The sequence below is a fragment of the Podarcis erhardii genome (genome assembly GCF_964252035.2).
Source record: "Podarcis erhardii genome assembly, chromosome: 1".
Lineage (NCBI taxonomy): Eukaryota > Metazoa > Chordata > Lepidosauria > Squamata > Lacertidae > Podarcis > Podarcis erhardii.
Window position 1 is genome coordinate 137496814 of NC_138497.1, and position 13403 is coordinate 137510216.

Sequence of the window (13403 nt, forward strand, 5' to 3'; positions counted from 1 at the left end):
CTGGACTCAGATTTTGTTCATCAGTGAGAATCAGGCTTTTGTTGTGGAGCTTATAGAAGAGATTTCTGGGCGCCAGTTTGGCGACCACAGTTAAAAAACTTCTGCCGTAGTTCATAGTTAGTGCCATTTCCATTTTCCCTGTGTGTGTTTCTCCTTCTTGCATACTGGGGCAAATTGTTGTGAGAGCAAGCTGCAGACAAGCAATGTAGTTGAGATGAGAGGATCATAGAATTGTATTGGAAGGGACACCAAGGGCCATCTAGCTCACCCCCTACAATGACATTCCGTTGTGACGACTGAAACCTAGGTGGAAGGTGTCATTTGGCACCTAGCTTATATTTCTAACACTGATTCTATGGAAGTTTATGCAAAGCTATGTGCATCACTTGCTCTAACACTACTTCAGGTGGATCATTATTTTAGCAAGGGCAAATAGTTTCACTAGATTCAGAAGTACTCAGGATGGGTGCTGCACAAATTGCCTGATCAGGGCATGAAACAAATCAGCACAGGAAGTCTGAAGGCCTGGTTTAGCCTGGCTAGGCTTCCCTGGTCAGCAGGGCTGGATGTCAACCAGGGTTTAGACCAAGGTTGGTATTCCAGTACCAAGGCTTGGAATATATGAGGCAGCTATAAAAGGAAATGAATCTGAGCCTATGCAGTCTTTACTTCCCCACCCACTAATGATAGCAACCACCCGCCCACCCACACATTGATATGGGTTTTAGGGTTTAGAGGGCCTCAGGGTCAAGATGAATCTCGCTTCAGATTTCCCTGGTCTGCTGAGCACAACATGATGCTTCCCAGTTCAGATCTTCTAGGCAGGTATAAAGGTTTCCCTTTGAAGGCAAATGTGCACTATCAGGATATGACTGTTGGAAACCTGATTGAGAATATTAAAGCATTAATCCACTTGCTCAGTTAAGCTCATTAATCTCCCTATTAAGGTAGTTTTAAATGACTATTCTGCAGATGACATATGTGAGAAGGGGGAAATGATGGGGATGACTCTGACATGAGTAATTAAAGCATTCTGTCAGATGAGAGGGAAAGCTGGTTACCCTGAAAGTTCCAACTGAGGTAGAATAATGAATACTGCCTCTGGAATTTGCTGAATTTAAAAGTTTTTAAGATCTACATTTACAATTTAGCCTTAACTTTTAAGAACTAAGCTCAATCCTAGGCTCAATGTCTACTCAGAAGTAAGTCCCATGGAGTTATATGTGTATAGGTAGGTGTGTGTAAAATTGTAGCTGAATTCTGTCATTTGTTTATCAATAATCAGGGCTTTACTGCTCAGAAACTTGAAGGTGCTTCATTGTTAGCCTACCCAGCTACTGAGCTGCTTTAAATTTAAACAACCCAACAATAAGCAGAAATGTTGCCTCCTTCTGTTCCTGAGTTCAGCATCTATTCGCTTGTCAAACACCTTGTGGCATTGTTGTGTGTGAGAGAGACTTCTTTGGCAATGTGCGGGCTGCTGTGTATCTGTGTATAAGAAAAATGTAGTCTTTATAGAGAAAAATGTCCATCAGCTGCAATATAATGCAAGCACGACTGTTATATGGAACAACTTAATTATATAAAAGGATGTCACATAGAGGAGGGAGAAAGGTTGTTTTCTGCTGCTCCAGAGAAGCGGACACGGAGCAATGGTTCCAAACTACAAGAAAGAAGATTCCACCTAAACATTAGGAAGAACTTCCTGACAGTAAGAGCTGTTCGACAGTGGAATTTGCTGCCAAGGAGTGTGGTGGAGTCTCCTTCTTTGGTTAGGTCTTTAAGCAGAGGCTTGACAACCATATGTCAGGAGTGCTCTGATGGTGTTTCCTGCTTGGCAGGGGGTTGGACTCGATGGCCCTTGTGGTCTCTTCCAACTCTATGATTCTATGATTCTATGAATTGCCATATTTATGAAGTCAATACAGGAAATCCCTCATGTGTGCTTTAGACAGTGGGCAGATCCACACCGTACATTTAAAGCACATGACTGAGCACAAAGAATCATGGAACTGTAGTATATAGCTGTGAGAGGGACACTACTGTTCGCAGGATTCTTTGGGGGAACTGATATGCTTTATATGAGCACTCATAGTTCTTTAAATGTGGCTCTGCCCATTGTGGTATACCTGCATTTGTCTGAATACATATATAAAGCCCTATACAGCTTGCAGTCAGGATGCTTGAAAGACGTTCCCTCCCCTTGTACTCCCAAATGATCCATGTGCTCTGCAGGCGGGGCTTCCTGTGCAATCCATTTTATCAGGGTGTCTGCTCTGCACAGTCTAGGAATCTGGCCTTTAGTGTTGTGGTACCAACCCTTTGGAATTCCCACCTGTTCAATATTAGACAGATGTAGTGTCCATAGTCTCTTTGGTGTCTTCTGAATGCCTTCCTTTCCCAACAAGCTTTTTTTAAGTAGAGTTCTTTCCCTATCTGCATCTGTATTGGAATTCTTTGTAGATATTTTATTTGTTTTACTATTTCTGTGTTTGCTGCCCTGAAATCCTTTGGGAGGAAGGGCAGGATACAATTTTTTATAAATAACTATTAATAAACCAATGGCTGCAGGTTCTGCTGATCACATGTGGTCTAACTGAGTATGGGTGGGTGGGACTGCATAATTATTTGGTAGCCCCAGCTATGGTGATAAAACATAAATGATGGCCACAGAAGTGTCCCACATAAGTGTATTCCTGTTTTGTTGACCTCCCTGGTCTGCCAAAACACAAAGTGGAATGAAGACGGGGGAGCAAAGAGAGACAAGACGAAGGAGCGTTAGGTTGCTGGGGAAGGGTCGGGGGGGGGGGGAGGAGCCTTAGAGAGTGGTGACCTTCAGTCCTTGCAACTGCCTCATTGGGGCAAGACCTGCTGGGAAGAGTTGCTGTGATCACTAGGCCTGAATTGTTTTGGTTTCTTTGAATGAAGAGTATTTTATTGCTGACCTGCTCCTGACTCCAGCTCCTGACACTATATTTGGAGAAGATCCGTTAAAAAGCAACAGTACCAAAATGAATTATTGTGAAAATAAGAAATGGGTGTGTGATTTGGTCCTCACCCAGGGTGCCATATTACCAAAGTGTGCGCCTGCTGCTGGTGCTGAAAGTTTTTCTCTACTGTTATGTAGCATTTCAGGAGGGGTAGATTCGAAGCTTTCCTGGATTTCATTGTCTCAGATATTATATTTATGAGAGCACCCTTGTTTGAATATTGGGAGATTGGGCATGTATATTTGTTGGCCATGGTTTCTCAGACCTTTTCTCCGTTGTCTTCTCCACTGCAGGTGAACGTCCCTTTCACTGTAACCAATGTGGAGCTTCCTTCACACAGAAGGGGAATCTACTGAGGCACATCAAATTACACTCTGGGGAGAAACCGTTCAAATGTCCCTTCTGTAGCTATGCTTGCCGGAGAAGGGATGCCCTCACAGGACACCTCAGGACGCACTCGGGTGAGTCTACAATGCCTGCTCTTTAACTGCAGTGCTTTTAAAAACACTGAACATACATCACTAGCTACCATATAGTGAGTTATTATCTATACTGACTGACAGTGTCTGTTCAGGATTTCAGTCAGGATTCTCTTTCACAGTGGCCTGGATTGCTGAGTTACTAAAATGGCAGCTCCCCATGTATTGGGGGTGGATCTTGCCCACATCCACTGCCTGCAATCCTTTTAAGCCAGCAATGCCAGGGATTGAATCTGGCCAAGGCGTGGCTTTCACCTTTTACCTGTGGCTCCTTTGTCCTACTGTTTTGCTTACTGATCTGGAGGCAGCCAGGTGTCATTTATGTATTTGTTACAAAAAAGCAAGCACTGCTTCTTGGTCAGAGCTCAAAGGGAGCAAGAAGGGACTCTGCGTGCAGGCAAATGGCTTATCCATACCTCAGCTTATTAAGCCAATCTATGGTTTTCTGAGTGTGGCTAAAATTTCCACAGTCTTGAATGCTGCAAAAATTGTGTTTCTGTGCCCTTCACACATAAATTGGACAGGCACAATAATGGATCCACCAAATTATGATGTCAGCTTAATGGTTCCAAGGAAAATTGATTCTATTAGGCCAAAGGAAGAGACATTATTTTAAACAGACTTCTATGGATACTCTTGACAAGCTTTCTGTGCCCCACCCCCGACCCCATGGTTCCAGGCCTGGATAATGTCAACCAGAATATATTTTTTTGTAACTTCAGCACTTCAGGTATTAAGCCCACCATTATCTGTGATTCAGTAATCCCCGAGTATCAGAAAAACGCAGAGGTCCAAAACCTTCCCAAGCTAGTTTTTCTGATCTGTCCTACAACTATGAGGTTATTGATGTGTATGCGAGATGTAAGACACAACTGTTAGGCGTTGGAAACTTGACTAGGTATTTCAAATTACTGTTGAAGAACTAGAAATAGAACATTCTGAGTGTTCGTTATGTTTTAAGAAATGGAAAGTCTTCAGAAGATTCCCCACTAGATGTGGAAAGTCATAAACCAAACCCCAGCTGTTTAACCCTAAAGATCTGTTTCGTACAGCTAAGATAGAGAATACATTTAAGGAGTGTCTCTAGCAAGTGTAGGTTGGACCCTCTGTCTTCTAGATCACTTTGTCACTGATAATGATAAACGTTTGTTTTAAAATAGAAATAACGTTTTAAGTTTTAACATCATAGGAAATCATGATATTTACAACATAGGAAAAAGTTACGAAGCTTTGCAGGAAGAAATAAATCATCTAAGCAACAGACTACTCAGGTGCAGGTGTATATTCCAGTACACAGGGGATAACATCATCATAACAAAACAGTTGGCCTCTGTTGCCTTTTGATTTTGAAATTTCATCCTAAACTGGCACAGAGAATGTATTTTCTTGTATCAGAAGTTGAACATCAAATTACCATGGTCCAGTTTCTGCTTGCAAAAAGGTACACCAAGCAATAATTACCTAATTCCTTTCTCTTCTGATCTTGCTGTTTACAATTAACTCACCACAATCATGTTTAAAAGTGCCTGCTACTCAGAATAACACTTCATGCATTTGATGAAGTGGACTAGTTCATGAAAGCTTAAGCTATAATAAATAAAAACAAAACAAATTCCTTCCAGTAGCACCTTAAAGACCAACTAAGTCAGTTCTTGGTATGAGCTTTCGTGTGCATGCACACTTCTTCAGATACACTCTTTAAGGTGCTACTGGAAGGAATTTGTTTTGTTTTGACTATGGCAGACCAACACGGCTACCTATCTGTAACTGGAACTATAATAAATAAGTTAGTCTTTACGGTGCCGCAAAACTGCTGTGTTTGCTTCAAGAGACCAGCACAGGACCCCTTCTAGAAATTGTTTTTCTTGAGTAGATTCCACATCTTACATTTTGAATAGGTGTCAAAATAGGTAGTATTTTCTCTCACTATGGGAAACTATTCCACTATTCAAATTATGAATGGCTTAAACATTCCTTTCTTCATGATATCTTTGTCATGGATCCTTCTCCATACTGATCAGAGCAGACCTCAACATATTGTTAGCAGAGTAAAACCATAAACATGATGCCGGGTTCCCCAAAACACAACTCAGAGGTAATCAACTTCATTCAGCAGAGTTTATTACTGAAGGTAAATGAGCATAACAGTCACAAATCAAATTCTTCAGGATTGGCACAGTCCATAAGAAATCCAGTTGCATCAGACTTAACTTAAACTTCAGTAAGTCTAAAACATACACTTAGTACTATGTACAGACCACCATGCCAGAAAGAAATAGAGACAGAAAGTGAAACCCAGGCTCCTTATGGCCTATTCTTAGGAACCTTCTCCTTGTTTCCAGGCAGAATAGAAGCTTCTAGAAACTTCTAGCTTGCACCAGCTTGTATCACACAGAGAAGCTTTCAGAACCCTCTAGAATTAATTAGAATAGGAAAAATCTCTACACTTTAAGCAAATACTTTCGGTACCAAGAAATGTAAACCTGACAATCTTTACCTTTAAGTTACTCCCAGGTGGTCTTTACCCCATGTGAAGGCTATCCTGAATATCAAACAGACTTGTACACAAATCCAGTGTTTGGGGATGAGATGGGGAACGATCTATCACTGAATCACTGACCAATTTTTTGTGGATCTCATAGTGCCTGGTGGCTTCTGTTATTCTTGCTACAAATACAGGATTAAGTAATGTTTGCTCTGATCCAGCAAATCACTTTTTTTTCCTTAAGCTAGAACATATATTCCAGTATTAGTGAATACAGATTACCAGTAGTTACTTTTTATTGTCAACAGATTCTGAGTATGCATCCTTATTTTCTAAATTAAAACATATTTGTGGACCATAGGGATTTCACTTATTTTTTTAAAAAAGTTGAACCATGCAAGATGGAAGTCAGACTGTCTCATTTTAGGGTGAATTACTGTATGCTGTCATTCACATTGTAATCTTGGTCAGTCCTTTATAAGTTGAGTACATAAAAAAGCTTCCTATCAGCAGCCATATCATGAGTCACTATTTTGTTTGTTCTCACAGCACTGGGCACAATGTAAGCCAAGATCAGAATTTCTGAGAAGGGAGTACTAGTTACTGATGTTACTTTAAGCATGTAAAGATGGAACTATGGTAAAAGAATTAGATTTACAGGAGATGTGGAGATTCAATACAATGTTTTACTTCTCAGTTGGAGAGCACAAAACGAAAGCCGAGAATTTCCATCCCACTCCACAACCCAAGAAAATATTTAAATTTATGCTTCTTTCTCTTAAAATTCATTCCCACTGATTCTAAACAGATATCTTGGAAGTGAACCCCATTGATTTCAATGAAACATGCATGTCAGTAGTGTTTTCAGAAGCCTTCTTGAAGCCCAAATCACCAACGCCCAAATGTTGAAGCATGCTACAGGTAACTTTATATGGGACAACATGGCTTTATGCTGTGCTACTGATACTGAGAAGCTGAGCTCCTTAACGGGAGCCAAATGAAAACCAGGGCTTGAACCTGGACCTGTTGTGAACTTTCCTTGACATTCCCCGCACACCTACATTTTATTGTACACACAAGGCAAAGAAGTTTTATCCTGCAGGCTTCCTGTCTTAGGGAAGAGCTTTTAACTTGATTGCTGCTCTCTGGCCGTTTCCCCATTTCTCTGTTTGATAAGTGTGGCCTTTTCCCGCCCTGTATCTCAGCCTTCTTGCCCTGTGGTGGCTAATGGAGATTGACTATGCAATAGGTTACACAGGATGTGTCATTTGCATACATAGGTTTTGCTTAATTATGCTGCTCTGGCTGCAGGCACAGACACATAAGTTTCCCTGCTCTCTGTGTAATAAAATAAAAGATTTATATTTTCATAATTAAATGTAGGGCTGTGGTCCTTACAGTGCTAAATGAGCATTGGAGGCATGGGCAAAGGCAGTTGTTTGAGGGTGACATACATCAAAGCAGAGAAGAATTAAAATACTGAAATGGACAGAGAAAGAAACCTTATTGGAGACTCATAAACATTTTTATGTGGTAATCATATGAACTTAGTCCCTAACCCTCCACAGTGATCAAGATGGCCATACTCCCATCAGTACCAAAGGTCACAGGAGGTCTCTTTCTTCCCATCCCCTTTGTTATATCCTGGGAATTCCTAGTGTTCTAACGTTGCTGTTGGCGTTTTAAGGGCTTCAAGTCCACTTCTGAAGCATTGCCTTAACTTTTACAAAGGTTTTTTAAAAATCAAGACATTTGCATCCCTCCTTTTCTTCCAGGTAGCTAACAACAGCAAGTTATAAAACTGAATTACAAACACATGCACACACAAATATAAAGGTAAAGGGACCCCTGACCATTAGGTCCAGTCGTGACCAACTCTGGGGTTGCGGCGCTCATCTCGCTTTATTGGCCAAGGGAGCTGGCGTACAGCTTCCAGGTCATGTGGCAGTATGACTAAGCCGCTTCTGGCGAACCAGAGCAGCGCACGGAAACGCCGTTTACCTTCCCGCTGGAGTGGTACCTATTTATCTACTTGCACTTTGATGTGCTTTCGAACTGCTTACAGCTAACTCAAGCTAAAAGTCTCCATTCTCCAACTGTTTTGGTAAAAATTCATTAGTTATTTATTAGTTATATCCACATGTCTTACAAGATGCAGTTTAAGGTGGCTTACATGCGGCTAAAATCAGCATGAATATGTGTGTGTTGAGGCTTGTGTTTGCATAGATATAGATAAAATCACTTACTAAATTCCGTAATTCCTGGTTGCAGAACAACCAGCAGATTTATTGACTAGAAGAATAAAGACCCATCAACCAAATGTCTGGCAAAATACAAAAATCTGTTACTTGTATTTTAAAACTATCTGTATTTGGGGGGGGGGGGTGATGGGAGTTGTAGTACAACACCTTCAAGGGGGCCATAAATCCCCATCCCTGTTTTAAAAATCAAGGAAATTAAGGCAACATTGCCACTCAAGAGCTAATCTCACAGGGATCAAGGTGTCAATGTCAAAAGCCATTGGGAGATTAGCCTAACTAATATACCTTCCTCTGCTGCCTCAAATTGTCCCCATCCACCCCAAAACAGTCTCCAAGCAAATATATTGATTATTTATTTATTAAATTTCTATACTGACCTTCATCCAAAGATCACAGGGCTGTTTACAATAGAAAATCACAAAAAATGCATAACGTAAGAACAAACAAAAACAATCACACACACACACACACACACACACACACACACACAGAGAGATTAAAATGCCATAGATTGTTAAATTACCCGAAGGCCTGGGAGGAGAGGAATGTTTTTGCCTGGCATCCAAAGATATATAATGGTAATGCCAAGCAGGGAGCCACTGCAGAAAAGGCCTTTACTCATGTTGCCACTATTCAAGACTCTTGTGCAGAAAAAGGGCCTCAGATGATGACTTCAGAGTCCGCATCGGTTCATGTTCCTTCGCAGTAGTGCCACCACTACACATGTTTTACTTTTATGGCCACATCTAATATGGCAGTGTTCTGGTTGGTATAGTTTCTCAGAAAAATGTGTGGAACCAAGGGGCACAGGATTACAGGAACTTTGGCTGTGTTGATCCCTCTTGTGAAATTTACTGGCAGGAATAAAGACTGAAGATAAATATCCATATGGCTCAGTATAAGCTTTCTTACACTTCCTTATATGTCGGAACAAAGGCTATCTTTTTATGTTCATGCTAATTACATAACAGTAGCTCAGTGAGTCATAGTTGATAGAATTGATTTCTAAAGCTGTCACTAAATAAATAGCATGAAATATTTTTGGAGCGAATGTGCACCAGAAATCGGATAACCCAACTGCTGTTTGGTACATTTGAAAGTGTCTCCTGGTTGTTCATCTGCTTGCCCTTCTAAAACAGGGTGCCCCTCAGCTATTAAGATACCTGAAATACTAGTTTTAGCTGCAAGGTATGGGATTTGCTCCATGCAAATAAACTGAATATGTAGGAGATTTAAAACATTGAAAATGGATTTTCAGCACAGCATAAAACTGGCATTCTCTTCCAACAGATACAACAATGGCAAACTCTGCAAATGAGTTCAACATCAAACACACACACACACACACAAAATATCATTTTTTATTATTTACCAGGTAAATATTATTTACCAGGAGGGAAGGCATTATTCCTAATTAGGGCTGTGCACAAAGGACGTCTTGAAATTCTCCACCCTCTTTGTGGGCAGAACAATTGGAGAGACCATTTCACTTACCGTATTTTTCGCACCATAGGGCGCACCGGACCATAGGGCGCACCCAGTTTTTTGGGGGGGAAATAAAGGGGAAAAAATTATTTCCCCCCCAGGCGCGGGGCTGGGGCGGGGGAAGCTCGAGCTTCCCCCGACCCCAGCCCCCAAACAGGCAGCTCTCTGCAAGCCGTGGGAGCGCTCCCGCTGCTTGCGGAGAGGTCCGCGAAGCCTGGGCGCGCTGAGCTCAGCGCGCGCAGGCTTCAACATGCAGGCAAATCTCCGCAAGCAGCGGGAGCGCTCCCGCTGCTTGCGGAGAGGTTTGCAGGCTTCGGCATGCTGGCTTCGGCATGCTGGCAACTCTCCGCAAGCATCAGGAGCCCAGTGCTGGCCTCCCGCTGCTTGTGGAGAGGTGTGCGAAGCCTGGAGAGCAAGAGGGGTCGGTGCGCACCGACCCCCTCGCTCTCCAGGCTTCAGCGAAATCCTGCATTCGCACCATAGGACACACACACATTTCCCCTTCATTTTTGGAGGGGAAAAAGTGCGTCCTATGGTGCGAAAAATACGGTAATTTCTCCAGGGGGAGGAAAATTTATTTAGCAGTTAATAGGGGGTGGGGATTAGTGGCAGTTGCACAGTTAATTTATTTTTTCCTAACTTTTTGTCTCCCTTTTGCCTTCTTCTAAGGGAGCAAGAGAGCGAAAAACTCTGGACATTTTTCAGGGGAAAAAATATTTGGAGACATTTCAGCTCAGCTCTAATACTAAATTTCAAAGTCTCAGATACTGGAGTAAGCAGTGGGGGGGGGGAGTGAAGGATTTCACTTGAATAATCTAACATTTAAATGATCTGTAGCATTCTGGGCACTATGAGAAACACTGGCTTCCCCAGTCATAAAGATTGACATGTGACTGGATGAAACCTCCAGCCCACTTCATTGTTCCCCAAAGAGAGCTCGCCAAGTAAGCTGAATACAACTCTTAGCCTTTCTTGTACTTCCTCCTGTTCCCTTCATCCTGCCAGAAAGCTACGCCTGTGGGACTGGCATGCTCAGAAGTCAGTGGTGGTGTGGCAAGGCTCAGTGCCAGCTCCATTACTCACACTTTATCCTGCGATTTCTCCCTTGTCTGTAATCTCCACCCGCTACCCTTTTTTATTTTTTCCAATTGATCCGTGCAGGTGAGTCAGAAAAACCTGCTTGTCCACAAACCTGTTCCTTCTTGCCAAACATTGGTCCTGGTTCTTGTAGATTCTAGGAATAGATTATCAAAATAAGATGTCAAGTAGAGCTTGTGTGCATGTGCAAAACACCCCACCCCCAACTGTGCATTTCATTAAATATAAAATAAATGTCCTCTGGATATTTAGAAACAGAGCTCCCATTTGCACACTCCTTCATAGTTGGTGTTTAACTTTCTCCTTTCCTTATTTTATTTATTAAAAAAGTTTGTTACCCTCCTCTTCAGTCATAAGGATCCCAGAGAGATTTATAGATTAAAAATAGAAATAATGTCAGACATAATTAATAAAGAAGCAGAAGATTTGTTTTAAGATAACACAAATGACTCCAGCATTTAAAAAAGCAGCTTTAAAAGTCAAAATAAAAAGCTTGTTCACCTGGTGCCAGAAAGGCATGAGGTGAGTCTCCTTGGGGAGAGCATTCCATAATGGAGGGGCCACAACGGAGAAGGTTACTATGTGTCTCATTTCAAATGGTGGGGGGACACGGAAAAAGGCCCTTGAGGAAGTGCTTAAAACTCTGATTCCTGTCCTGCTTACATAAATGGGTCTCTCTCTGCAACAAAATGTCACAGTTTGTGGAGTGCGTTCAGGGTTCTAGTCATTCCATTGCAGTTCCCCTCCCCTCCGGTGGCTTTTGTTTTTCTGTCCATTAGGGTTTGGGGGGTGCTCATTTGTGTCCATTAAAATTATTGATTTATTAATAATATTTATTAGCTGCTTTTGCCTCTCTCTCTCTCTCTCTCTCTCTCTCTCTCTCTGTGTGTGTGTGTGTGTGTGTGTGTTCGAACTTGGCTGACTGTACAAAGTGTTAAACCAGGAGGGACACATACAGGCCCTGAACCACCAGTCCTTGGGTGAAATACCTGCTCTTCAGATCTTTGAATGATTAGTGCAAATGCCTGGTTAAGTTTAAGAAACCACCTTGTGCATGGAAACATGACTTATCAGAGTTTCTGATCATAAAAAGAGTTCCTAAATGTTACAAGCCTGGTAGATGAAGGGAACGCAGTGGATGTAGCCTACCTTGATTTCAGCAAGGCATTTGACAAGGTGCCCCATGATATTCTTGTAAAGAAGCTGGTAAAATGCGGACTTGACTATGCTACCACTCAGTGGATTTGTAACTGGCTGACTGACCGAACACAAAGGGTGCTCATCAATGGTTCCTCTTCATCCTGGAGAAGAGTGACTAGTGGGGTGCCACAGGGTTCTGTCTTGGGCCCGGTCTTATTCAACATCTTTATCAACGACTTGGATGATGGACTCAAGGGCATCCTGATCAAATTTGCAGATGACACCAAACTGGGAGGGGTGGCTAACACCCCAGAGGACAGGATCACACTTCAAAACGACCTTGACAGATTAGAGAACTGGGCCAAAACAAACAAGATGAATTTTAACAGGGAGAAATGTAAAGTATTGCACTTGGGCAAAAAAAATGAGAGGCACAAATACAAGATGGGTGACACCTGGCTTGAGAGCAGTACATGTGAAAAGGATCTAGGAGTCTTGGTTGACCACAAAGTTGACATGAGCCAACAGTGTGACGCGGCAGCTAAAAAAGCCAATGCAATTCTGGGCTGCATCAATAGGAGTATTGCATCTAGATCAAGGGAAGTAATAGTGCCACTGTATTCTGCTCTGGTCAGACCTCACCTGGAGTACTGTGTCCAGTTCTGGGCACCACAGTTCAAGAAGGACACTGACAAACTGGAACGTGTCCAGAGGAGGGCAACCAAAATGGTCAAAGGCCTGGAAACGATGCCTTATGAGGAACGGCTAAGGGAGCTGGGCATGTTTAGCCTGGAGAAGAGGAGGTTAAGGGGTGATATGATAGCCATGTTCAAATATACAAAAGGATGTCACATAGAGGAGGGAGAAAGGTTGTTTTCTGCTGCTCCAGAGAAGCGGACACGGAGCAATGGATCCAAACTACAAGAAAGAAGATTCCACCTAAACATTAGGAAGACCTTCCTGACAGTAAGAGCTGTTCGACAGTGGAATTTGCTGCCAAGGAGTGTGGTGGAGTCTCCTTCTTTGGAGGTCTTTAAGCAGAGGCTTGACAACCATATGTCAGGAGTGCTCTGATGGTGTTTCCTGCTTGGCAGGGGGTTGGACTCGATGGCCCTTGTGGTCTCTTCCAACTCTATGATTCTATGATCCCATTGTCTGGGTTCCTGGGGTATATGCTAAGCTTTCTTAAGTTGTCCTTGTCCAAGGCTCCTGCAGTACAGAAACACTTTAATATTGAACCTGGATAACTTATTATCACTTTTTAATATTAGACAAGGGCCAAGGCATATCAGCCAAGGTATAGTACAGAAAACAGAACCCTTTTGGGATCCCAGTGGGAGACTGACAAGGACTTCATTCCAGTAGTGGGCAGGGCAGACTCCCACACCCCATTCTCGCGGAATTCCTGTGGGAAAGAGTTAAATATGTAATAACATCCTTCTGGACCGTCTAGAGGGGCTGGGAG

General features: G+C 42.4%; 1 protein-coding gene across 6 annotated transcripts in view; it reads left to right on the plus strand.

The window, feature by feature from the left end:
• The window catches only part of IKZF2 (IKAROS family zinc finger 2), a 100547-nt gene that overhangs the window by 59462 nt on the left and 27682 nt on the right, over positions 1-13403 (plus strand). For all 6 annotated transcript variants that reach the window (XM_081835770.1, XM_081835771.1, XM_081835772.1 and 3 more), the window contains exon 5: positions 3284-3451. In XM_081835770.1, coding sequence (XP_081691896.1) covers positions 3284-3451 — 168 coding nt within the window. The remainder of the gene's footprint in view (positions 1-3283; positions 3452-13403) is intronic.